At 46.7% G+C, this 23,002-nt stretch overlaps 1 protein-coding gene across 1 annotated transcript in view; it reads left to right on the top strand.

Moving 5' to 3' along the window:
* The window catches only part of MAML1 (mastermind like transcriptional coactivator 1), a 55,294-nt gene extending 33,050 nt beyond the window's left edge, over positions 1–22,244 (top strand). Inside the window, exons 2-5 of the mRNA XM_036892616.2 lie at positions 12,448–13,857; positions 15,051–15,269; positions 16,694–16,790; positions 18,800–22,244. Of these exons, the coding sequence (XP_036748511.2) occupies positions 12,448–13,857; positions 15,051–15,269; positions 16,694–16,790; positions 18,800–19,779 (2,706 nt within the window). The 3' untranslated portion in view covers positions 19,780–22,244. The remainder of the gene's footprint in view (positions 1–12,447; positions 13,858–15,050; positions 15,270–16,693; positions 16,791–18,799) is intronic.
* Positions 22,245–23,002: the final 758 nt, after the last annotated feature.

Here is a 23,002-nt window from a genome sequence, read left to right as displayed (position 1 = left end):
TACACCTCTGCCCTACACTTCCATTTACCCAGCATTCCTAAATTTTTCTGAGCTGACTTAGTACCCAGATATGGATTTAAGGGAACATTGACTCATTCAACTATATTCACTAAAAAATTTCTTTAAGGGTTAAAAAAAAATCCTGGATTCAAGATGGCGGCATGAGTGGTGAGACAGAGAATTCCTCCCAGAACCACATATAATATGAAAATATAGTTAATACAACTAATCCTAAAAGACCAACAGTAAAGAAGGCTGCACCAGACTGCATACACCTTGAGGACAGAGCAGACCTCATGAAACAGGGTAACTACCAAAGCCCTGATCCAGTGGGACCCAAGCCCTTCCCTCACCCCAGCTCACTGGTGGGAGGAAGAGAAACGGAGCGGGGAGGAGGTGGAAGCCCTAGGACTGCTGAACACCCAGTCCTGGAGATCGGCTTTGCAAGCACAAACCTATATTGCATGGTGCCCTGGAGATTAGTGGGGTTGGAAAGCTAAGACAGGCGGAATACTTGAGGGACTGAGATTCCAGCCATTTGTGGAGGACAGGGATCCACATCCAGCCACTCTGGGACAAAGGAAAGGTGGGCAGTCTGAGAGCTTCCTAGCAGCGAGAGGACTGCTGAAGGAGCGTGATTTGCACAGAGTTTGCTGTGTGGGAGAAGGGATAGGTGGACAAGGTTGTCTGGGCACCTCTGCCCAGCAGGTTGGGAACTTTCAGGAGCTTCAGGTGCTCCATCCCCCTGACTGGCTACTTGGCTCCAAGGCCCCCCACAGTGACATGCAGCCTGCTGTGCCTTCCTCCTGGCCTGCCAGCACCAGCTCACAAACAGGCAGTCACTGCCTTGGTGTCAGGCCAGCCAGAGGGAGGACCTGCCTGCAACAGCTATAGACGCAAAGCACAGAGGTTTACACCTGTGTGCTCGGCCCACTGGCTCTGACACTGGAGACAGGCACTACAGCCGGAAGCAGGAAACAGCTCTTTCCTTCTCCCAAGCACCAGCACTGCTCCCCTGCAACCCCCAACCTCACTGCTGGGGGTATCAGCTCCAGAGACTAGAGCTTCTGGGCACTAGAGGGCGCCACACAGAAATATGAAACGTCAAAGGAACCTGGTTCAGACCAAAATCTCACAAACCCCAGAAAAAGGGCCAAATGAAACTGAACTCACCAATCTTCCTGAAAGAGAGTTCAAAATAAAAATCATAAATATGCTCACAGAGGTACAGAAAAATATTCAAGAACTCAGGGATGAATTTAGGACAGAGATTCAATCATTAAGAAATTCCATATCAAAAAAGAAAGAAGAAATTCCATATCAGAAGTGCAATGGAGAGATTCAAAAGCAGATTAGATGTAGTAGAAGAGAAGGTAAATGGAATAGAAATTAGAGAAGAGAAATACAAATAAACTGAGGCACAGAGAGAAAGGATCTCTAAGAATGAAAGAATATTGGAAGAACTGCGTGACCAATCCAAATGGAACAATATTTGTATTATAGGGGTACCAGAAGAAGAAGAGAGAGAGAAAGAGTAAAACGTGCCATTCAGGAGGTAATTGTTGAAAACTTCTCCAATCTGGGGAAGGAGATAGTCTCTCAGGCCATGGAGATCCACAGATCTCCCACACAAGGAACCCAAGGAAGACAACACCAAGACATACAATAATTAAAATGCCAAAGATCAAGGATAAGGACAGACTTAAAAGCAGCTAGAGAGAGAAAAAAGATCACATACAAAGGAAAACCCATCTGGCTATCATCATATTTCTCAACAGAAACCTTACAGGCCAGAAGGGAGTGGCATGGTATATTTAATTCAGTGAAGCAGAAGGGCCTTGAACCAAGAATACTCTACCCGGCAAGGTTATCATTTAAATTTGAAGGAGGGAATAAACAATTTTCAGATAAGCAAAAGCTGAGAGAATTTACCTCCCACAAACCACTTCTACAGTGCATTTTGGAGGGACTGCTATAGATGGAAGTATTCTTAAGGCTAAACAGCTGTCACTAGGGGAAATAAAACCACAGGAAAGTAGAACAATTAATTATTTACTAAGTAGATGAAAATCAAAACTACCCAAAAGTCAGTCAAGGGTTAGACAAAGAGTACAGAATATGATACCTGATATATAAAGAATGGAGGAGGATTAAAGATGGCAGCGTGAGAGGTGAGACACAGAGGCTTCCTCCTAAAACCGCATATAATGCGAAAATATAATTAATACAATAAATCCTGAGAGAGCACCAGGAAGGAGGACTGCGCCAGACTGCATACAACTGGAGAAAAGAGCAGACCTCACAGAACAGGGTAACGTACTAAAGCTGTGGCCCAGTGGGATCCAAGCCCTTCCCCCACCCCAGCTCACTGGCTGGAGGAAGAGAAATGGAGCAGGGAGGGAGTGGAGGCCTGGCACTGCTGAATACCTAACTCTGGAGATCCGCTCTGGGAGCACAAACCTACATTTTGTGGTGCTTTCATGATACTGTCATGATTGGGGGATTGGAAAGCTAGGACAGGCAGAATTCCTGGAGAGACTGAGATTCCGGCTGCTTGTGGAAAGCAGGGATCCATATCCGGCTGCTCTGGGACAAAGGAAAGGCAGGCGGTCTGAGAGACTTCCTAACAAGGATGCTCTTAGCAGGAGGGCTGGTAAAGGGGCAAGGATTGCTCAGAGCTTACTGCTCAGGAGTAAGGTCAGGTAGACAAAGTGTCCAGGTGCACTCTGCCCAGCAGGTTGGGAGCTTTCACGATTTCCAGGTGCTTAGCTCCCTGGCTGCCTACACAGCTGCAGGGACCCCCTCCGTGATAGGCAGCCTACTACGCCTTTCTCCCAGCCAGCCCCACCTGGCTCGCAAACTGGCAAACCCTACCCCGGCGTTAGGCCAGCCAGAGGGGAGATCTGTCTACAGCAACTGCAAACGCAAGGCATAGAGGCTTATGCCTGTGTGCTCGGCCCACTGGTTCAGGCAGTGGAGACAGGCATAGTGGCCGGGAAGCAGGAAACAGCTCTTTCCTCCCCCCAGGCACCAATACCACTCCCCTGTAACCCCCGACATTACTTCAGCGGGTGAGCAGCTCCAGAGAGTAGAGCTTCTGGACACTAGAGGGCACAGTACACAAATATGAAACGCTAAAGGAACCTGGTTCAGAGTAAAATTAATATAACTCCTGAGAAAGATGACATGGATCTCCTAACTCTTCCTGAAAGGGAGTTCAAAATAAAAATCATTAACATGCTAATGGAGGTATGGAAAGATTTCAAGAACTCAGGAACAAATTCCGGTCAGAGATCCAATTGTTGAAGTGCACAATGGAGGGAACAAAAAGCAGATTGGATATGGTGGAGGAGACAATAAATGAAATAGAAACTAGAGGAGGAATACAAAGAAGCTGAGAAACAGAGAGAAAAAAAGATCTCTAAGAATGAAAGAATGTTGAGAAAACTGTGTGACCAGTCCAAATGGAACAATATTCACATTATAGGGGTACCAGAAGAAGAAGAAGAGAGAGAAAGGGATAGAAAGTGTCTTTGAGGAGGTAATAGCTAAAATCTTCCCCAATCTGGGGAAGGAGATAGTCACGCAAGGCCATGGAGGTGCAAAGATCTCCCAACACAAGGGACCCAAGGAAGACAACACCAAGACATATAGTAATTAAAATGGCAAAGTTCAAGGATAAGGACAGACTATTAAAAGCAGCCAGAGAGAGAAATAAGATCACATACAAAGGAAAGCCCATCAGGCTAACATCAGACTTCTCAGCAGAAACCTTACAGGACAGAAGGGAGTGGCATGATGTATTTAATGCCATGAAGCAGAAGGGCCTGGAACCAAGATTACCTTATCTGGCAAGATTACCATTTAAATTTGAAGGAGGGATTAAACAATTTCCAGATAAGCAAAAGCTGAGAGAATTTACCTCCCACAGACCATCTCTACAGTCTATTTGGAGGGACTGCTATAGATGGAAGTGTTCCTAAGGTTTAATAGCTGTCACCAGAGGTAATAAAACCACAGTAAAGAAAGTAGAACAGCTAATTACTAAGCAAATGCAAAATTAAATTAAGTATCCCCAAAGTCAATCAAGGGATAGACAAACAGTACAGAATATGATACCTAATATATAAAGAATGGAGGAGGAAGAAAAAGGAAGAGCAAAAGAAAAGAACCTTTAGATTGTGTTTGTAATAGCATATTAAGTGAGTTGTTAGACTCTTAGATAGTAAGGAATTTAACCTTGAACCTTTGGTCACCACGAATCTAACGTCTGCAATGGCAATAAGTACATACCTATCAATAATCACCCTAAATGTAAATGGACTGAATGCACCAGTCAAAAGCAGAGTCACTGAATGGATAAAAAACAAGATCCATCTATATGCTGCCTACAAGAGACTCACTTTAAACCCAAAGACATACACAGACTAAAAGTGAAGGGATGGAAAAAGATATTTTATGCAACTAATAGATAAAAGTGGGAGTTGCAGTAATTGTATCAGACAAAATAGACTTCAAAACAAAGAAAGTCACAAGAGACGAAGGACATTACATAATGATAAAGGGGTCAATCTAACAAGAAGATATAACCATTATCAATATCTATGCTCTCAACACAGGAGAACCTACATATGTGAAACAAATACTAACTGAATTAAAAGAGAAATAGAATGCAATGCATTCATTCTAGGAGACTTCAACACTCCACTCACTCTGAAGAACAGATCACCAGACAGAAAATAAGTAAGGACACAGAGGCACTGAACAACACATTAGAACAGATGGACCTAACAGACATCTACAGAACTCTACACCCAAAAGCAGCAAAATACACATTCTTCTCAAGTGCACATGGAACATTTTCAAGAATAGATCATATACTAGGCCACAAAAACAGCCTCAGGAAATTCAAAAAGATTGAAACTGTCCCAACCAGTTTCTCAGACCACAAAGGAATGAAACTAGAAATAAATTACCCAAAGGAAGATGAAAAATCCCACAAACACATGGAGGCTTCACAACATGCTTCTAAATAACCAGTGGATCAATGACCAAATAAAAACATATCAAGCAATATATGGACACAAATGACAACAGTAATTCAACACCGCAAAATGTGTGGGACACAGCCAAGGCTGTGCTAAAAGGAAAGTATATTGCAATACAGGCCTACCTCAGGAAAGAAGAACAATCCCATATAAGCAGTCTAAAGTTACAATTAATGAAACTAGAAAAAGAAGAACAAATGAGGCCCAAAGTCAGTAGAAGGAGGAACATAATAAAGATTAGAGCAGAAATAAATAAAATTGACAAGAATAAAACAATAGAAAGAATCAATGAAAGCAAGAGCTGGTTCTTTGAGAAAATAAACAAAATAGATAAACCCCTAGCCAAACTTATCAAGAAAAAAAGAGAGTCTACACACATAAACAGAATCAAAAATGAGAAAGGAAAAATCCCTGTGGACACCATAGAAATACAAGGAGTTATTATAGAATATGATGAAAAATTATGTGCTAACAAACTGGATAACGTAGAAGAAATGGACAACTTTCTAGAAAAATACAACCTTCCAAGGCTGATGTAGGAAGAAACAGAAAATCTGAACAGACCAAGCACCAGCAACAAAATTGAACTGGTAATCAAAAAACTACCTAAGAACAAAACTCCTGGACCAGATGGCTTCACCACTGAATTTTATCAAACATTTAGTGAAGACCTAATACCCATTCTTCTTAAAGTTTTCCAAACACTAGAAGAGGAGGGAATACATCCAAACTCATTGTATGAGGCCTGCATCACTCTAATACCAAAACCAGGCAAAGATACCACAAAAAAAGAAAATTACAGACCAATATCCCTGATGAACATACATGCAAAAATACTCAACAAAATATTAGCAAACCAAATTCAAAAAAACATCAAAAAGGTCACCCATCATGATCAAGTTGGATTTATGCCAGGGATGCAAGGATGGTACAACATTCGAAAATCCGTCAACATCGTCCACCACATCAACAAAAAGAAGGACAAAAACCACATGATCGTGTCCATAGATGCTGAAAAAACATTCGACAAAATTCAATATCCATTCATGATAAAAACTCAACAAAATGGGTATAGAGGGCAAGTACCTCAACATAATAAAGGCCATATATGACAAACCCACAGCCAACGCCATACTTAACAGCGAGAAGCTGAAAGCTTTTCCTTTAAGATTGGGAACAAGACAAGGATGCCCACTTTCCCCACTTCTATTCAACATAGTACTGGAGGTCCTAGCCGTGGCAATCAGACAACACAGAGATAAAAAGCATCCAGATTGGCAAGGAAGAAGTTAAACTGTCCCTGTTTGCAGATGACATGATATTGTACATAAAAAACCCTAATGAATCCCCTCCAAAACTACTAGATCTAATATCTGAATTCAGCAAAGTTGCAGGATACCAAATTAATACACAGAAATCTGTGGCATTCCTATACACTAACAATGAACTAGCAGAGAGAGAAAGCAGGAAAACAATTCCATTCACAGTTGCATCAAAAAGAATAAAATACCTAGGAATAAACCTAACCTAGGAAGTGAAAGACCCATACCCTGAAAAATACGAGACACTCTTAAGAGAAATTAAAGAAGATACCAATAAATGGAAACTCATCCCATGCTCATGGATAGGAAGAAGAAATATTGTCAAAATGGCCATCCTGCCTAAAGCAATCTACAGATTCAATGCAATTCCTATCAAAATACCAACAGCATTCTTCAATGAACTAGAGAAAATCGTCCTAAAATTTATATGGAACCATAAAAGACCCCGAATAGCCAAAGCAATCCTGAGAAGGAAGAATAAAGCAAGGGGGATTTTGCTCCCTCACTTCAATATCTACTGCAAAGCCACAGTAATCAAAACAATTTGGTACTGGCACAAGAACAGACCTATAGACCAATGGAACAGAGTAAAGAGCCCTGACATAAACCCAACCATATATGGTCAATTAATATATGACAAAGGAGCCGTGGACATACAGTGGGGGAAATGACAGCCTCTTCAACAGCTGGTGTTGGCAAAACTGGACAGCTACATGCAAGAGAATGAAACTGGATTATTGTTTAACCCCATACACAAAAGAAAACTCGAAATGGATTAAAGACTTGAATGTAAGTCATGAAACCATAAATCTCTTAGAAGACAACATAGGCAAACATCTCCTGAATATAAGCATAAGCAACTTCTTCCTGAACGCATCTCCTCAAGAAAGGGAAACAAAAGCAAAAATGAACTCATGGGACTACATCAAACTAAAAAGTTTCTGTACGGCAAAGGATACCATCAACAGAACAAAAAGGCATCCTACAGTATGGGAGAATACATTTGTAAGTGACATCCAGCAAGGGGTTAACATCCAAAATATATAAAGAACTTACACGCCTCAACACCCAAAAAGCAAATAACCTGATTAACAAATGGGCAGATCACAGGGCATAAATATGCAAAGAAGTAAAAAGCTAACCTTTTCAAACAATAAGGCTTCTCTCTCACTTACCAACTTTACATTTCCCTGTATGGCCCCAGAAGATGACTGGTTAGCCAGAGACGGGTAAGATTCCTCAAGGGAGGAACAACCTAAGACAGGCACAGTCGCAGGGGGGTCATCAGGTGAGAAATTGGGGATCAACAGAGGTGAGGCTTAGAACCTCACCCCCCCTGTTTTGAGAGAAATCTTCTGCATCCGTGGATGTTTTATTGCCCTGGTCTAGCTTGGATTAACACATAGTCTACAGGCACACACCTGATCATCTACATTTGCTCTCTTACAACACTAAACTATGTTTTCTACCTTTATCTCGTATCTACCTACCACTTCAGCATTTTATTAAAAATAATAATAATAAAGAGAGAAATGTGGTATCCACATATAAATCAAGTATAAAAACCAAATGAGTATTCATATTTGAACTGACTGTTTATAGTTCATAATGCATGAGCAAAACCAAAAGTTACTGTGATGACTGCCCTTGTACTGTTCATCATGTAACTTATTCACTATGTAAGAATTTGTTCTCCATGTAAGAACTTGTTCGTTATGCTTCAGAAGATTGGAGACTGACGAAAATTAGGCTTAGGGTGGATTAATGATTGTGCATTGAGCATTGACTCCCCTATACAGAATTTTATTGTTGTTAACAACCATTTGATCAATAAATATGAGAAATGCCCTCACAACAACAACAAAAAAAAAAAAAGTACACACTTCCAATTATAAAATAAATAAGTAACCGGGATATAATGTATATAGTCAAAATATTGTAACAACTTGGTATGGTGATAGCTGGTATCTAGAATTATCATGTATATAAATGTTGAATCACTGTGTTGTACACCTGAAACTAATATAATGTAATACTGTGTGTCAACTACCCTTCAATAAAAAATAATTATCTACAGAAAAAAAAAGCTCAAAATAGAAATACCATTTGTCCCAGGAATTCCACTTCTAGGAATTTACCCTAAGAATGCAGCAGCCCAGTTTGAAAAAGACAGATGCACCCCTATGTTTATTGCACTATTTACAATAGCCAAGAAATGGAAGCAACCTAAGTGTCCATCAGTAGATGAATGGATAAAGAAGATGTGGTACATATACACAATGGAATATTATTCAGCCGTAAGAAGAAAACAAATCCTACCATTTGCAACAACATGGATGGAGCTAGAGGGTATTATGCTCAGTGAAATAAGCCAGGTGGAGGAAGACAAGTACCAAATGATTTCACTCATATGTGGAGTATAAGAACAAAGGAAAACTGAAGGAACAAAACAGCAGCAGAATCACAGAACCCAAGAATGAACTAATAGTTACCAAAGGGAAAGGGACTGGGGAGGATGGGTGGGAAGGGAGGGACAAGGGTGGGATAAAAGAAAGGGGGCATTACGATTAGCATGTATAGTGTGGTTGGGGGCACAGGAAGGGCTGTGCAACACAAAAAAGACAAGTAGTGATTTTACAGCATCTTACTATGCTGATGGACAGTGACTGTGAGGGGGTATGTGGGGGGGACTTGGTGAAGGGGGGAGCCTAGTAATCATAATGTTCTTCATGTAATTGTAGATTAATGATAATAAAATGAATTAAAAAGAAAAAAAAACAAATGGGCAGAGGATATGAAGAGACAGTTCTCCAAAGAAGAAATTCAGATGGCCAACAGACACATGAAAAGATGTTCCATGTCACTAATCATCAGGGAAATGCAAATTAAAACCACAATGAGATATCACCTCACACCAGTAAGGCTGACCAGCTTTGAAAAAACTAAGAACAACAAATGCTGGCGAGGATGCAGAGAAAGGGGAATCCTCCTCACTGCTGGTGGGTATGTAAGCTAGTTCAACCACTGTGGAAAGCAATATGGAGTTTCCTCAAAAAACTAAAAATAGAAATACCATTTGACCCCAGAATCCCACTCTTTGGAATTTACCCAAAGAACACAACTTCTCAGATTCCAAAAGACATATGCACCCCTATGTTTATCGCAGCACTTTTTACAATAGCCAAGATATGGAAACAACCTAAGTGTCCATCAGTACATGAATGGATAAAGATGTGGTACATATACACAATGGAATACTATTCAGCCATAAGAAAAACACAAATTCTACCATTTGCAACAACATGGATGGAGCTGGAGGACATTATGCTCAGTGAAATAAGCCAGGTGGAGAAAGACATATGCCAAATGATTTCCCTCATTTGTGGAGTATAACAATGAAGCAAAACTGAAGGAACATAATGGCAGCAGACTCAGAGACTCCAAGAATGAACTAGTGGTTACCAAAGGGGAGGGGTGTGGGAGGGCGGGTGGGCAGGGAGGGAGAAGGGGATTGAGGGGTATTATGTTGAGTACACATGGTGTGGGGGATCATGGGGAGAACAGTGTAGTACAGAGAAGGCACATAGTGAATCTGCAGCATCTTGCTGCACTAATGGGCAGTGACTGCATTGGGGTATGGGTGGGGACTCGATAATATGGGTAAATGTAGTTACCACACTGTTTTTTCATGTGAAACCTTCATAAGAGTGTATTATCAATCATCTTTATCAAAAAAAAAAAAAAGAATGGAGGAGGAAGAAAAAGCAGGGGGAAAAAAAGGAACCTTTAGGTTGTGTTTGTAATAGCATACTAAGTGAGTTAAATTAGATTGTTATATAGTAAGAGAATTACCCTTGAACCTTTGGTAACCACAAATCTAAAGCCTGCAATGGCAATAAGTACATACCTATCAATAATCACCCTAAGTGTAAATGATCTGAGTGCACCAATCAAAAGACATAGAGTCACTGAATGGATAAATAAGAAGTGGTACATATATACACAATGGAATATTATTCAGCCATAAGAAGAAAACAAATTCTACCATTTGTAACAGCATGGATGGAGCTAGAGGGTATTATGGTCAGTAAAATTAGCCAGTCGGAGAAAGACAAGTACCAAGTGATTTCACTCATCTGTGGAGCATAAGTACAAAGCAAAAACTGAAGCAACAAAACAGCAGCAGACTCATAGAACCCAAGAATGGACTAACAGTTGTCAAAGGAACGGGGTGGCGGGGGGAGGGAGAAGGGGAATAAGGGGCAATTACATACAGTATGACGAGGGGGGAAGGGGAAGGCAGTATAACACAGAGAAGACAAGTAGTGACTCTATAGCATCTTACTATGCTGATGGACAGTGACTACAGTGGGGTATGTGGTGGGGATTTGATAATGGGAATTTAGTAACCACAGTTTTGCTCATGTAATTGTATATTAATGATACCAAAATATATATATATATATATATATATATAAATGAATGAATAATTAATTAATTAATTAATGGGGGATCCTGATACAGCCAAGATTCATAAAGCACTGCTTTAACAGTTAAGAAATAAGGAAATTTTGATGTAGGGGTAAGGAAGAGGGAGCGTTAGCACTGAGACTGAGAAAACTGCCACCTTGTTTTCCCGCTTACTCAACATTTGTGTCTTGCAAGTCCCTGGCTGGTGAGAGCCGGTGCCCATGGAGCTGCCCTGGGCAGGGACCCAGGGCTGAGTCCTCCTGTGCTCAGACTCCTTTGCAGATGTGGAGGGTCTGTGTGGCCCTTCTCTGCAGCCAGAGGGCCGCGTGCTCCTCTCCAACTCTGAAATCTATTTAAAGATAGTACTAAAAGCTGCTACTGGAAACTTTGTAGATGGCACCGTACGGATGCATGGGATGAATGGGAGGGAGGGATGGGATTGGGGGTGAGGGATGAAGGATGAAAATGTAACAAAAGTAAACATAGCAGAGGAACAGCATGTGCAAGGCTAAGTGTTAGGTGCCTCTGTGTTAGTGGCGGAGTCATGTCCTGACGGCTGAAAACGTAGCTGCGGAAAGAAGTAGAAAGATGGCACCTTCTATTTTCCACCCCCATGGTCATGTTCCCCCCGTAAAACTGCCGCCCCTGAGCTCTTGGGTGCCAACTGCTCTTCTGTGTGCATAAGGCTTTATGTCTGTGTGTCCCCTGGCCTGGAAGGCTGAAAGCCCACAAAGAGCAAGGACTGCCTCATTTATCTTGATAAGCTCACAGCACCGGCCCTGGCACAAGGCAAACTCTGAATAAGGTTGGCTGAAAGGAATCTGGTTGAGGAGGGCGTGGGGAAACAAGAATGCCAGTGTTCAAATAAATGGTCTTGATAAGAAGTAGTGTGGCTCGTGAGGGCTGGGGACTAGGCTCAGGCCTGGCAGGGAGGAGGCTGGACCAAGTAGGGCATAGGAGGAGACAGCCCAGCCTGGGTGGAGCTGAGCTGGGCTCCTGAAAGGCCAGGAAGGGCATGGAAACTGGCCTGGGCGCCCCCCTTAGGCCAAGAAAGCCTGCGAAAGCCAGGGCTCCTTCTGAACGCAACAGAAATCTAGCCAGACCAGCTTAAACACAGGGAGGGATTAGCTGGTTCCAGTAAGTGAGAAGTCCAGGAGGTTGGCTGCTTTGGGATACAACCAGATGCAGGACTCAGATGATGCCCTTAGAATGTGTGTGTGTCCTCTGGTTCTTTCTCGTGGCTGCGTTCTTAGGCATGCCCTGAGAGCAGGTGTTGGGCAGCATCAGGCTGTGTCAGGCAGGAGGAGAGGCTGCAGTGTCTAGGGGCCAACACATTGGCGGCAGCTGGGTTGCTTCTCTTACAGTAGCTGAGCTAGTTGTCCTTGGCTGAGGCTTCTAAAGCAGGAGGGGGTGCCCTGTGGGGCAGAGAGGCAACTGCTGGGGAGAATGGGGGTTATGTTGCCAGAAGTGGGGAGTGAGTGTAGTTTGGGTGAGTACTCAGCAGGAGAGCACCGCAGGGGTACAAGCCCCTGGTTTAAGATGCCCTTGTAGCAGAGGGGCCTCCTGCATAGTAGTGTGTGTGTAAGTCACTCTCCCTTGTTTTCTAGCATCTCCATGATACAGTGAAGAGGAACCTTGACAGTGCCACTTCCCCCCAGAATGTTGATCAACAGAATGGCTATGGAGACCTCTTTCCTGGGCACAAGAAGACCCGCCGGGAGGTCACTCTGGGAGTAGCTGTCTCCTCCAATGGTCTGCCTCCAGCCTCCCCGCTGGGTCCACCTGACAAGCCGGGGGCAGAGGCCCTGCAGGCCAGTGGGAAGCACCCGCTGGGGCTGGATTCCATCAACAAGAAGTGTCTGGTAGACTCGAGCCTCCACATGAATGGAGGCAGCAACCCCGGTGAGTCGTTCCCTCTGAGCCTGAATAAGGAATTGAAGCAGGAGCCCATGGATGACCTGCCTTGCATGATCTCAGGGGCTGGGGGCTCCATATCACAAAGCAACCTCATGCCTGACCTCAACCTTAATGAGCAGGAGTGGAAGGAGCTCATCGAGGAACTGAACAGGTCAGTGCCCGATGAAGACATGAAGGATCTGTTTAACGAGGACTTCGAAGAAAAGAAGGACCCAGAGTCTTCTGGTTCTGCCACACAGACCCCCTTGGCCCAGGACATTAATATTAAGACAGAATTTTCTCCATCAGCCTTTGAACAAGAACACTTGGGCTCTCCGCAAGTGAGGGCTGGGTCTGCAGGACAGACCTATATGGGGCCTTCAGCAGGCCCGATGAGCACAGAGTCACCCAGTCTAGGGGGCTCCCAGCCTCTATTCCACACCCCTGCTCAGCCCGGGTTGGACAATCCCAGTGTCAGTCTGATGCCGGCATCAGCCCAGACCCAGAATGCACAAAGAGCCCTTTCCAGTGTGGTGGTGCCCAGCCAGGGCCCGGGAGGGGCCTCAGAGCTGTCCTCTGCCCACCAGCTCCAGCAGATAGCTGCCAAGCAGAAGCGTGAACAGATGCTCCAGAACTCACAGCAGGCAGCCCCTGCTCCAGCCCCAGGCCAGATGTCCACGTGGCAGCAGACAGGCCCCTCCCACAGCCCCTTAAATGTCCCTTACCCTATGGAGAAACCTGCCAGCCCTGCTGGCTACAAGCAAGATTTCACCAGCTCCAAATTGCTCATGATGCCCAGTGTAAATAAGAGTTCCCCTCGGCCTGGAGGTCCCTACCTCCAGCCCAGCCATGTGAACCTGCTGAGTCACCAGCCATCAAGTAACTTGGCTCAGAATGCTGTGACTAACCAAGGGGCGGTACTGGACTATGGCAATACCAAACCCCTTTCTCATTACAAAGCAGACTGTGGGCAAAACGGCCCTGGGTCTGGCCAGAGCAAGACGGCCCTGTTGGCGTATCTTCCCCAGCAGCTGCCTCTAAGCAGTGAGCAGAACTCCTTGTTTCTTATGAAGCCAAAGCCAGGAAACATGCCTTTCCGATCACTGGTTCCACCTAGCCAGGTGAGCTCAGGGTTCCTCACCCCACAGTGTGTCCTGGACTGTCCCACAGTCTGCATGTGTAGATGTGCCAATGGGTTTTAGCAGCGTAAGAGCAGCCATGCAATGTGCAGTTGTGTGGGTGTGCTTCATGGCCACCTGTCTTCACTAGTGTGAGCAGGACTGCAGTATTTTGTGTATTTGTAGCAGTACTTTGTGTATTTGTAGCACACACTAAAATTTTAAAAATTATTAGACCCAGTACTGGTATAACTGAGGAAATTGACATGCTCCTACTGGTGACAGTAAGTGGGCATGATGCTTTCGGAAGGTAATTTGGCATTATATATTTTTCATAAGCCATAAAAATGTCCCTAAGCATTGACACATTATACCCCTGCAAGACATAATGATAAAAGAAAGTTGTAGACACAGTATTCCTTGCATGATTATTTTTAGTAGCCAAAAACTGGAAACAGTTGAGTTGTCTGCCAGCTGGAGAATGCACGTGCCAGTGCTGAAACTCCCACCTAGTTCAGCCGGGGAAAGCGGCCCTGAGGAGGTGGCCCAGGCCGGCAGTCACTGCAGTGGCCCTTGGCGCCTCACAGGGCCCCCTGATCACCCAGAAGCTCCTAGTTATTAGGATGAGGAAGTTAGAATCTGTCTGCTCCAAGGTTAGAATCATGTTAAGATTAAATAAGGACTGGAAAGGAGCTCAAAAAGTTGAACTTATTTAAATAATTGCTTTTTGCCTTTTTCCTGTTTTGAGTTCAATTCCCTCTTCTTTTAAATGTAATGACACTGTGGTAATCGATTCTCACTTTTGGCCCATGTAGTAAAAGAATATTCATCAGAGTTTTCATTGATACTGGGTCCTTTCTGAGCATGAGTATCCAACAGAAGCCAGGCTGTACCTTCCTGGAGAGTGCCACGCCCAGCACACGGGCGCAGTCAGCAGGGGCAGCCCCGCTGCGGGGTCTGCCTTGCGCCTCTGCCAGTCAGCGCCTCCAGGGGGGCCTCCTGGAGCTTAAATTTGAGAGTCATGCCTTTGCCACTGGTGACTCCCAGGAAGCAAAGCTGACAGGAGCCGTGACTGCCTAGTTGTGCCTGGACATGCAGACAGACGCTTTGATAGCGAGAGGACAGAGCCCTGGCATGGTTGGGGCCAGGGGGCCTCGGTGCGGCCCCTGACTGGGCCCTCCCTACTGTGTCCACAGGAGCAGAGCACCACCGGTGGCCCCGCAGCCACCCAGGCAGCAGCGCCTGCTGTGTCCGGGGCCGGTGCACACAGCAGCGCCCCCTACCTGAGAAGCCCGCAGCAGGCGGCCGTTATGAAGCAGCGCCAGCTGCTCCTGGACCCGCAGCAGCAGCAGCAGCACAAGCATCTGCAGCAGCAGCAGTTCCTGCAGCGGCAGCAGCACCTTCTGGCGGGACAGGTCTGGGAGTGGGGGCGGGGGCCTGCGGGGTGGGGGCGGGTCCTGTGGGGTGAGCAGGTCCTACAGAGTGCCACCCTCCAGCAGTGCATGTGTCACTGGTACCTGTGTGGTGGGAGTTACTGCAGGCCTCCTGGAACGAGCTGTGTGTCACCCTGCAGCAGCTGCTGGAGCTCTGGGCTCACTGGGCTCAGGCCCCAGCTGCTCAGGACCCAGCTTGCTTGTAGATGCAGAGTGAAGCCCAGGAAGGACAGCATCGCTGGGCTTCAGAACCAGGATGGAAGGTCCCCCCATCTCCACCGCCTGTCTCCCCCAAGTGCAGTGCAGGCACTGAGGTTATAAGACTTGTCAGGGTTTTAACTTACGTCTTTAAGGCATTAGAGAAGATGCTGCCCAGACAGATTGAAGATGGCTTTAAACCCACATCACTGCCTCAGTTCTGCCTTTAAACAACTTTTTTGGGCTGTAATTCACATAATACACAATTTATACATTTAAAGTGTACGATTCAACTTTTTAGTGTATTCACGAGTTGTGCGACCATCACCAGTCAATTTTAGAACATTTCGATCACCTGAAAAGAAACCTTCTGCTCACTGAAAGTGGTTTGCCCCTTTCCCCAGGCCGAGGCAACCACTAATCTACTATCTGTCTCTGTAGATTTACCTATTTTGGACATTTCATATGAATGTATTCAAGGTTCAGCCATCTAGCATGTATCAGTACTTCCCTTGTTTTTGTGGCTGAATAATAGTCCATTGTATGAATATGCTGCCTTTTATTTATCCATTCATCTGTTGGGAGATGTTCGAGTTGTGTCCCCTTTTTGAGGACATAGGTTTTCGGTTATTTGCAAAGTCATATGGTGACTCTTTAACCTTTTGAGTAAGTGCCGGACTGTTTTCTGAAGCAGTTGCCCCATCTCGCATTGCCACAGCATGGTGTGCTGGTGATACATGCCCTTGACCACTTGTTGTTCTGGGCTATAAAGAATAGGGACTCACATCTCCTCTTACCCACAGCGCCACACAGTGTGTGCCCCTCCTCTCAGTGGCTTTAAGCCCCTGCCCCACCAACTGTGAAGCACATAATATGTGATATGTTGATAGACCACCACACTGATGGTCGTTCTGATTCTAGCTGTCTTCGTGGGTGTAGGTGGTGCAGCACTGTGGCTTCTGTTTGCATTTCCCTGATCTGCCTTCCATTTTTTAGAATTGATACACCACCTTTTTTTTTTTATCATTGCTTAGATCTGCCCCATCATTCTGTTTCATAATGTTTTTTAAAAAATTCCCAAAAGATCACCAACAGTGTCTCCATAGGCATCCATCTGTAAATAACAAACTTGGATACTGTACTTTTCTCTGATCTCTGTCTTGTTATATGTGGGTCTTGTTTTGTTTGTTGTTCTTGGCATTTTCTAGGAGAAGCAGCAGTTTCAGCGCCATCTGACCCGCCCACCACCCCAGTACCAGGACCCAACACAGAGCACCTTCCCACAGCAGGTTGGCCAGTTCACAGGTGAGGGGCATCCCAAGGGGATGGCGGGGCAGGGCAGGCAGGCACTGGACAGAGTGGGGGGATGTCCCCACTCACGCCGAGTCCCTGCTGTCTACCCAGCTTTATGCTAGGTGCTATGTGGATTTATTTGCTTACATAAGCTTCAGTCTGCCTAAGGAGCCTGGCTTTCTGGTTAACCTGCATGCCAGGTGAAGAGGGTCATAGAAGCAAACCACTTTAGCTAAGTGCTTTGGCTAGGTCCCTGGCTGGGCAATCTTCTAAGGTAAAATCATTGCTAGTTGGAGGATATCTTACCAACAGGAAATGCTCCTGTAAGTCTTAAGAAAGTTATTTGCTTCTGCTGTACGTGTCTCTTCCGAAAACAACCCTCTCCTATTTTCCAGGTAAGGAGGGGTTTACTGTACTTATGTGGCCTTTTCTGCTTTCCTTTGGTCCTGTCTGCCTACTCTGGTCGTGTGGATGACAGTAGCAGGAGAGGGCAGGGAGCAAGTCGACATCTCAGCTGTCACGTCTCAGATGTGCACGGGAGCCTGACTGCCATTGCTCAGGCTGCACTCCAGAAATACATAGAGATTCATTTGAAAGATGCAGTAAAATCTCGTCTGTACCTGCCTTCTTAGCTCTTATGAGAGTCTCCTCAAAACCTATCCTTAGTGTCTCCCAGAGAAACTGGCTACAGCCATGCGTCCTGGTGGAGACCAGGTGGGGGTTTATGCATGTGCTAACCTGGGCTGTGGAGTTGGAGTGTGTAGGCATCTGAGAAGCGGGGCTCTCAGCCGGCTTTCCTGCCTCCATTCCATCCAGCATGACTGTGGGCTGTCAGTGGGAGAAATAGACTGTTTCAGCTCCCTGCTTCCTCAGCTCCCTTTTTAGTTAGGGGCTAGTGGCGAGAGGGAGAGGAGAAACAAGGCCCTCAGCCGTGGTCAAATTTGAATCCCACTCCCACCCCTGAGACCTGTCTCACTTAATGTTTTCACCATATGTCTAGTGCTGAAGGCAGCACCCCATGCAGCATGCTCCCTGAGGACAGGACCTGTGTCCCATTCTGTGCAGTCTCCCGGCATAGCACCCACCACAGATGAGGCTCATGGTCGGTGTCTGCTGATCTCAGCCAGACTTGTCCCACTCTTGATCACTTGTCCTTCTGTGCTATGAAGAGTAGAGTTTCACATCTCCTCTTACCCACAGTGCCACACAGCGTGCACCCCTCCTCTCAGTGGCTTCAAGTCCCTGCCCTCCCAGGTGTGAAGCAGAGTCACTGTCCAGGTACCCTCTGGCTGGGCAGCCCTGTCTGCACGTGGCAGCTGCAGCTCCTCTGCACCCATCTGGGTTGGATCTAACCAGATGGATGTACCCTCCGACCGCAGGCATGGAGCTCCCCACCCAGACTGCCCTACTGAACTCTGTCCTTTGCACACACTCTTTTCTCTGCCTAGAATATTGTTTCTCCAAATTGCCAAATTGCTAAACTTTTCCTCTGTTAAAGCCCAGTGAATTTCTAACCATTTCTCCAAGGCTTCCCCAAATCTTCCCAGGCATTGAGCCTTCATTGAGCCTGGGGTTCCCTGCACTCCTGTGGCTTGCTGCCCAGCCTTTGTTGTGACCCCTTCACACCACGTGGAGTCTCTGCCTTCCAGTGGCAGATCTGGGGTCAGATCTGTCTTAAGAGTCCACATTGCCCAGCATAGGGCCTACCACAGAGCAGAAATGGGGTGGGCCTTTGAAAGGTGAACTAATGAGTCCACTGGCTTTCCCTCCCAGAGCCTCTCCCCTTTGTCTGTATCTCCTCATTGCCCTAGGCTGGCCTCCATTACACCCACTGGGAAACCTGCTACCTCTCTGGCTGCCAGGGCTCTCTTTGAGGTTCCGCGGATGGTGAGAAGTCTGGTGTTCCGGATTTTACCTTTTATACCCGTAGGAGAGCGGCTGCATCTTGAGTCTTGGAGTTGTCTCCACAGTGGAGGTCAAAAAATGCCAGCTTGATTGACAGAATCTTTTCTGTCTTCTAGGGTCCTCTGCTGCCGTGTCTGGCATGAACAACTTGGGTCCATCTAACCCCAGCTGTCCACGCGTGTTCCCTCAGGCTGGGAATCTAATGCCAATGGGTCCTGGACACACTTCGGTTTCCGCTCTACCCTCGAACTCAGGCCAGCAGGACCGGGGTGTGGCTCAGTTCACTGGCTCTCAGAGTATGCCACAGAGCAGCCTCTATGGGATGGCCTCTGGCGTAACCCAGATGGTTGCCCAGCCCCCACCCCAGGCCACCAACGGACATGCCCATATTCCACGGCAGACCAGCGTGGGCCAGAGCACCTCGGTTTCAGCTGCTTATGGGCAGAACTCTCTGGGGAGCTCTGGCCTCTCCCAGCAGCACAATAAGGGGGCCCTGAACTCTGGGTTAACTAAACCACAGGTCCCGAGGGTGTCAGCAGCCATGGGAAGCCAGAATCCCTCATGGCAACATCAGGGAATGCCAAACCTGAGTGGCCAGGCCCCAGGGAACAGCACAGTGAGCCCCTTCACCGCAGCCTCCAGTTTCCACATGCAGCAGGCCCACCTGAAAATGTCCAGCCCACAGTTCTCCCAGGCAGTGCCCAGCAGGCCCATGGCTCCCATGAGCTCAGCAGCTGCAGCGGGGCCCATGCTGCCTGCTGTGGGCACAGCACAGAGGACCAGTGCCCCTGCTCCCACACCGCCCCAGGGGGCCCCACAGCAGGGCTTGCCAGGCCTGAGCTCAGCGGGGCCTGAGCTGGGGGCCTTTAGCCAGAGCCCCGCCCCGCCGATGGGTGGCCGGGCAGGGCTGCACTGTGCCCAGCCCTACCCTGTGCGGACTGTGGGCCAGGAGCTGCCCTTTGCCTACAGCGGGCAGCCAGGTGGCAGCGGGCTGGCCAGCATGGCTGGAGATGCTGACCTGATTGACTCCCTGCTGAAGAACAGGACTTCAGAAGAGTGGATGAATGACTTGGACGACCTTTTAGGGCCTCAATGACGAGGATTTTTGGTGTTCTCAGTGTTCACACATCCTGTATTTTTGTTCTCAGATTCAAGAAGGAGCTACTACTTTGGACCAAAAGCCCATGGTCTGCAGGGCTAGGCAAGTAGAGTCAGAGCCCCGGAGCTGAGGCCTGGCCCTGGCCAGGACCTGTGGGGCACGCGGCTCCAGGCCAGCCCAGCCGCCTCTGCTGGCATCAGCCCAGCCTCCTCTGCTGGCATCGTTCCCTGGTGTTGGGACAGCAGGACAGGGTTTGCAGGTGGTTTTCTGTCCAAATGACCAAAAAACAGCAGTAACAAAAGTGAAACCTGTTTCACTATGTCAGGCTTTTAAAACCTGCACCATCACATTAACTGAATACAAGATTTCTCCACTTGCCCCAGTGTTAGCAATGAGTTTTTGTTGCAACTTTATATAGCAGAACTATTTGCAGTTTGTAGCATAGAAAAGATTTAAAATTTTTAAAGGGTTTAAAACAGATTAGGATAGGTGGTGGTTTAAGTTGATTAAGTGGCATTGGAAACGTTGGGTTTCCTTTTGATTTTAAGAGCCTTTTTTACTCCTGATCTTTGTCCGCTTTTAGGGGAAAGGGAGGGTCACTGGAAAATCATTTCCGTAAGTTCAGGCTGTGATCACATGTGCCAAAAAGGAACAGGATGCCATGAGATGGCAAAGCTGGTGACACAGATGTGGCCTTCCCAAGGCTGTACTTCCAGGTTGGCATCTGCACAGCCTGCCAAGGGGTCCCCATGTCCCATGCAGGTAGCAGGGCCTCAGGCAGCTAACGCTGACATGGGGTATGTGGGATTCCTGTGTCCACTTTTGTTATAACTCTCCACCTCCTGCAGTTTCCGTGAAAACTTGGATTGAACGCGTTAAGAAGGTGATCGCTGCTGAGCTGTGCCTGGATGTTTGTCCTGTACCCCTTGCCCTCAGTTCCGTGATCTTTCTCTCTTTCTGCAGCCCAAATAGAAACCCTCTTTAAAGCAACGACTTACTAGATTGGCGGGGAAGAGAAAGAGTCATTAAAATTCCCTAGCAAGTCCTAGCATTGTAGGACAGAGGGCATCCCCTGGCCCGGAGGGCAGGGAGCAGGAAAGAGAACAAGAGGTGTGCCCCACTTGGCAGGGAGGCCACAGCCCAGCAGTGGAGGGCATTCCACTGTCTCACTACTCCCGCCACTCGCACGTCAGATGACTTGCACTTTGTATAGAGCATTGCTTTATAACACTAATACATCCTTTCTAAAGACGCAAGTGGATTTCTCTTTTAAGGTCTGTGAGTTAATGGGCTTGACTAAGCCGAGAGTCCACAACACAGTATTTATTACCTGTGAGCTGTTTGTGGAAGATGAAGATGGAGAGAGCACTCAGTGTAAGGAACGCAGGAAGGTACGCGCAGGGTGAGACCTGTGTAAACAGAGTGTTGGAGAGAAAATAGTACACTGAAAAGAGTGGCTTGTATCCACAGTAGTCTCTGGAGAGACCGCAACCCAGTTTTATTTCCCTGGAGTCTCAAGATGGATAATTCAAGGAGTATGGGAAGAATTGAGCCAAGGAGAATCCCCACGCAAGCAGCCTGTGAGTGGCTCTCGGGTAAAAGGGTTGTACACACCTTTGTAATTGTTTTGCACCAGCAGTGCCTTTAATGGGGGGACTTGGACCCTCAGATCCTCTTCTCTCATAGCCATTTGCCACCATGGGTGGTGTTTGGGTCATTTCCCCTTTAAACACCCTCCCTGCCTTCCCCAGATGCTGAATTTAGCTCTCGAAGAAGGGAATGAATCATGAAGCCAGTGAAGACTCCACCCTCTGAGTTCCCCAATCTGAAGGGGAAGAGGGTGTCTTCAGCAGGTTTTCTACCAAAAATAGGTGAGGCTGGTGATGGATCCTTGTCCCTCTCCTGGTCTCCTGGCTGCTGCTCGCCTCTGTCCCTCCTGGGGTGGGCTGCCCCACCTTGTCCTGGGGCTGCCAGTGTCAGAGCAATAAAATGTGATGCTTGGGGTTCCCGGGCCGGGGAGCCACCAGCCATGGCTTTATTTATGAACCTGGTTTGGGTAGTCAGGGAGGAGCCGACTGCTTCAGTGCAAACCCCTCCGCCAGGGGCCATGACTCAAGAAAAGGGTGCTTGGACTTTGGTTATACACATTTGCTTTGTGTAAATAAATGTTTACAATTTTATATTAAAGATGGAGTAAGCATTAGAGCTTCTGACTGTATATTTTTTACTTTTATAGATTTTAAAGTGATCCTTTATATATGTGTTTGGGGGGAGCTATGATAAGTTTTACGGCAAACGGTTGGTATTGTTAACGTTTTATTGTCATCAAAGTACATAAAAGTCCTATTAATCCCTACGTCTTATTTTTCTGCTTCCTTAACTCTGGTATACACCAAAAAGAGATCTTTACTTTCCTTGTTTTATCATTATAAAATAATAAAAGTATTTTGCTAGTATGGAAACTACCAGTGTATTTGACTTCACGTGGCCGTGCGGGCGGGGGAGGAGGTGGACCCGTCTGTGGCGGCTTCGTCTGATTGTTAATTTCCATGTGTGATGTGGCTGTGCTCTTTCTGCATGGGGTGTGGGGTTTGTCTGGTTTACCTCCCTGTAACTTAGAGTATTTAATGACAGCTAGGAAATGAGAGCTGGCATTGCCCAGGGCCACCCGTCTGTCCCCTCTCGGGACTCTTCATGCCCCTGTGTTTAAAGTGCAGACAGCTCAGGGATACTGGTCAGGCTCTTTGCAGTCAGAATGTTTCATGAGAACCCTTGGGTTTCCCCTCAGAGCAGTGCTGGGGTCCCCGTGTTCCCCTGCTAGTTGGGCAGCAGGCATTCTGGCGCGCCCACACCCGCTCACAGCGGCGTCACGCTGCCAGCATCAGATGATGGTGGCGGAAGCCTCTAGGGAGCCTGGGAGGCAGGTGGTCTCAGTGACCTCTCACCTCAGCCAAGGGCTAGACACGGGTCTGACCTGGAGAAGCCAGGGTTGTAGAAGGGCAGGGAAGAGCAGCCTTCAGGGAGGCTGGGTGAGGAAACTTGTCCTGTGGTAGAATTTAAGAGGTTTGATTACCCTAATGAAGCCACCATCTTGTGTAGACGGCCCAGGAATGGAAAACACTCAGAAGTCCATGAGGTCTTACCTGAGAGCACACAGAGGGAGAGGTCACCCTCACCAGGTACCAAGAAATGCAAATGAGCCAAAGTGGGGATTCTGCCA

This window comes from Manis pentadactyla, chromosome 13 (assembly GCF_030020395.1).
Source record: "Manis pentadactyla isolate mManPen7 chromosome 13, mManPen7.hap1, whole genome shotgun sequence".
Lineage (NCBI taxonomy): Eukaryota > Metazoa > Chordata > Mammalia > Pholidota > Manidae > Manis > Manis pentadactyla.
Note: the sequence above shows the minus strand (reverse complement) of the source record. Positions and strands in the feature narration are given on the sequence as shown.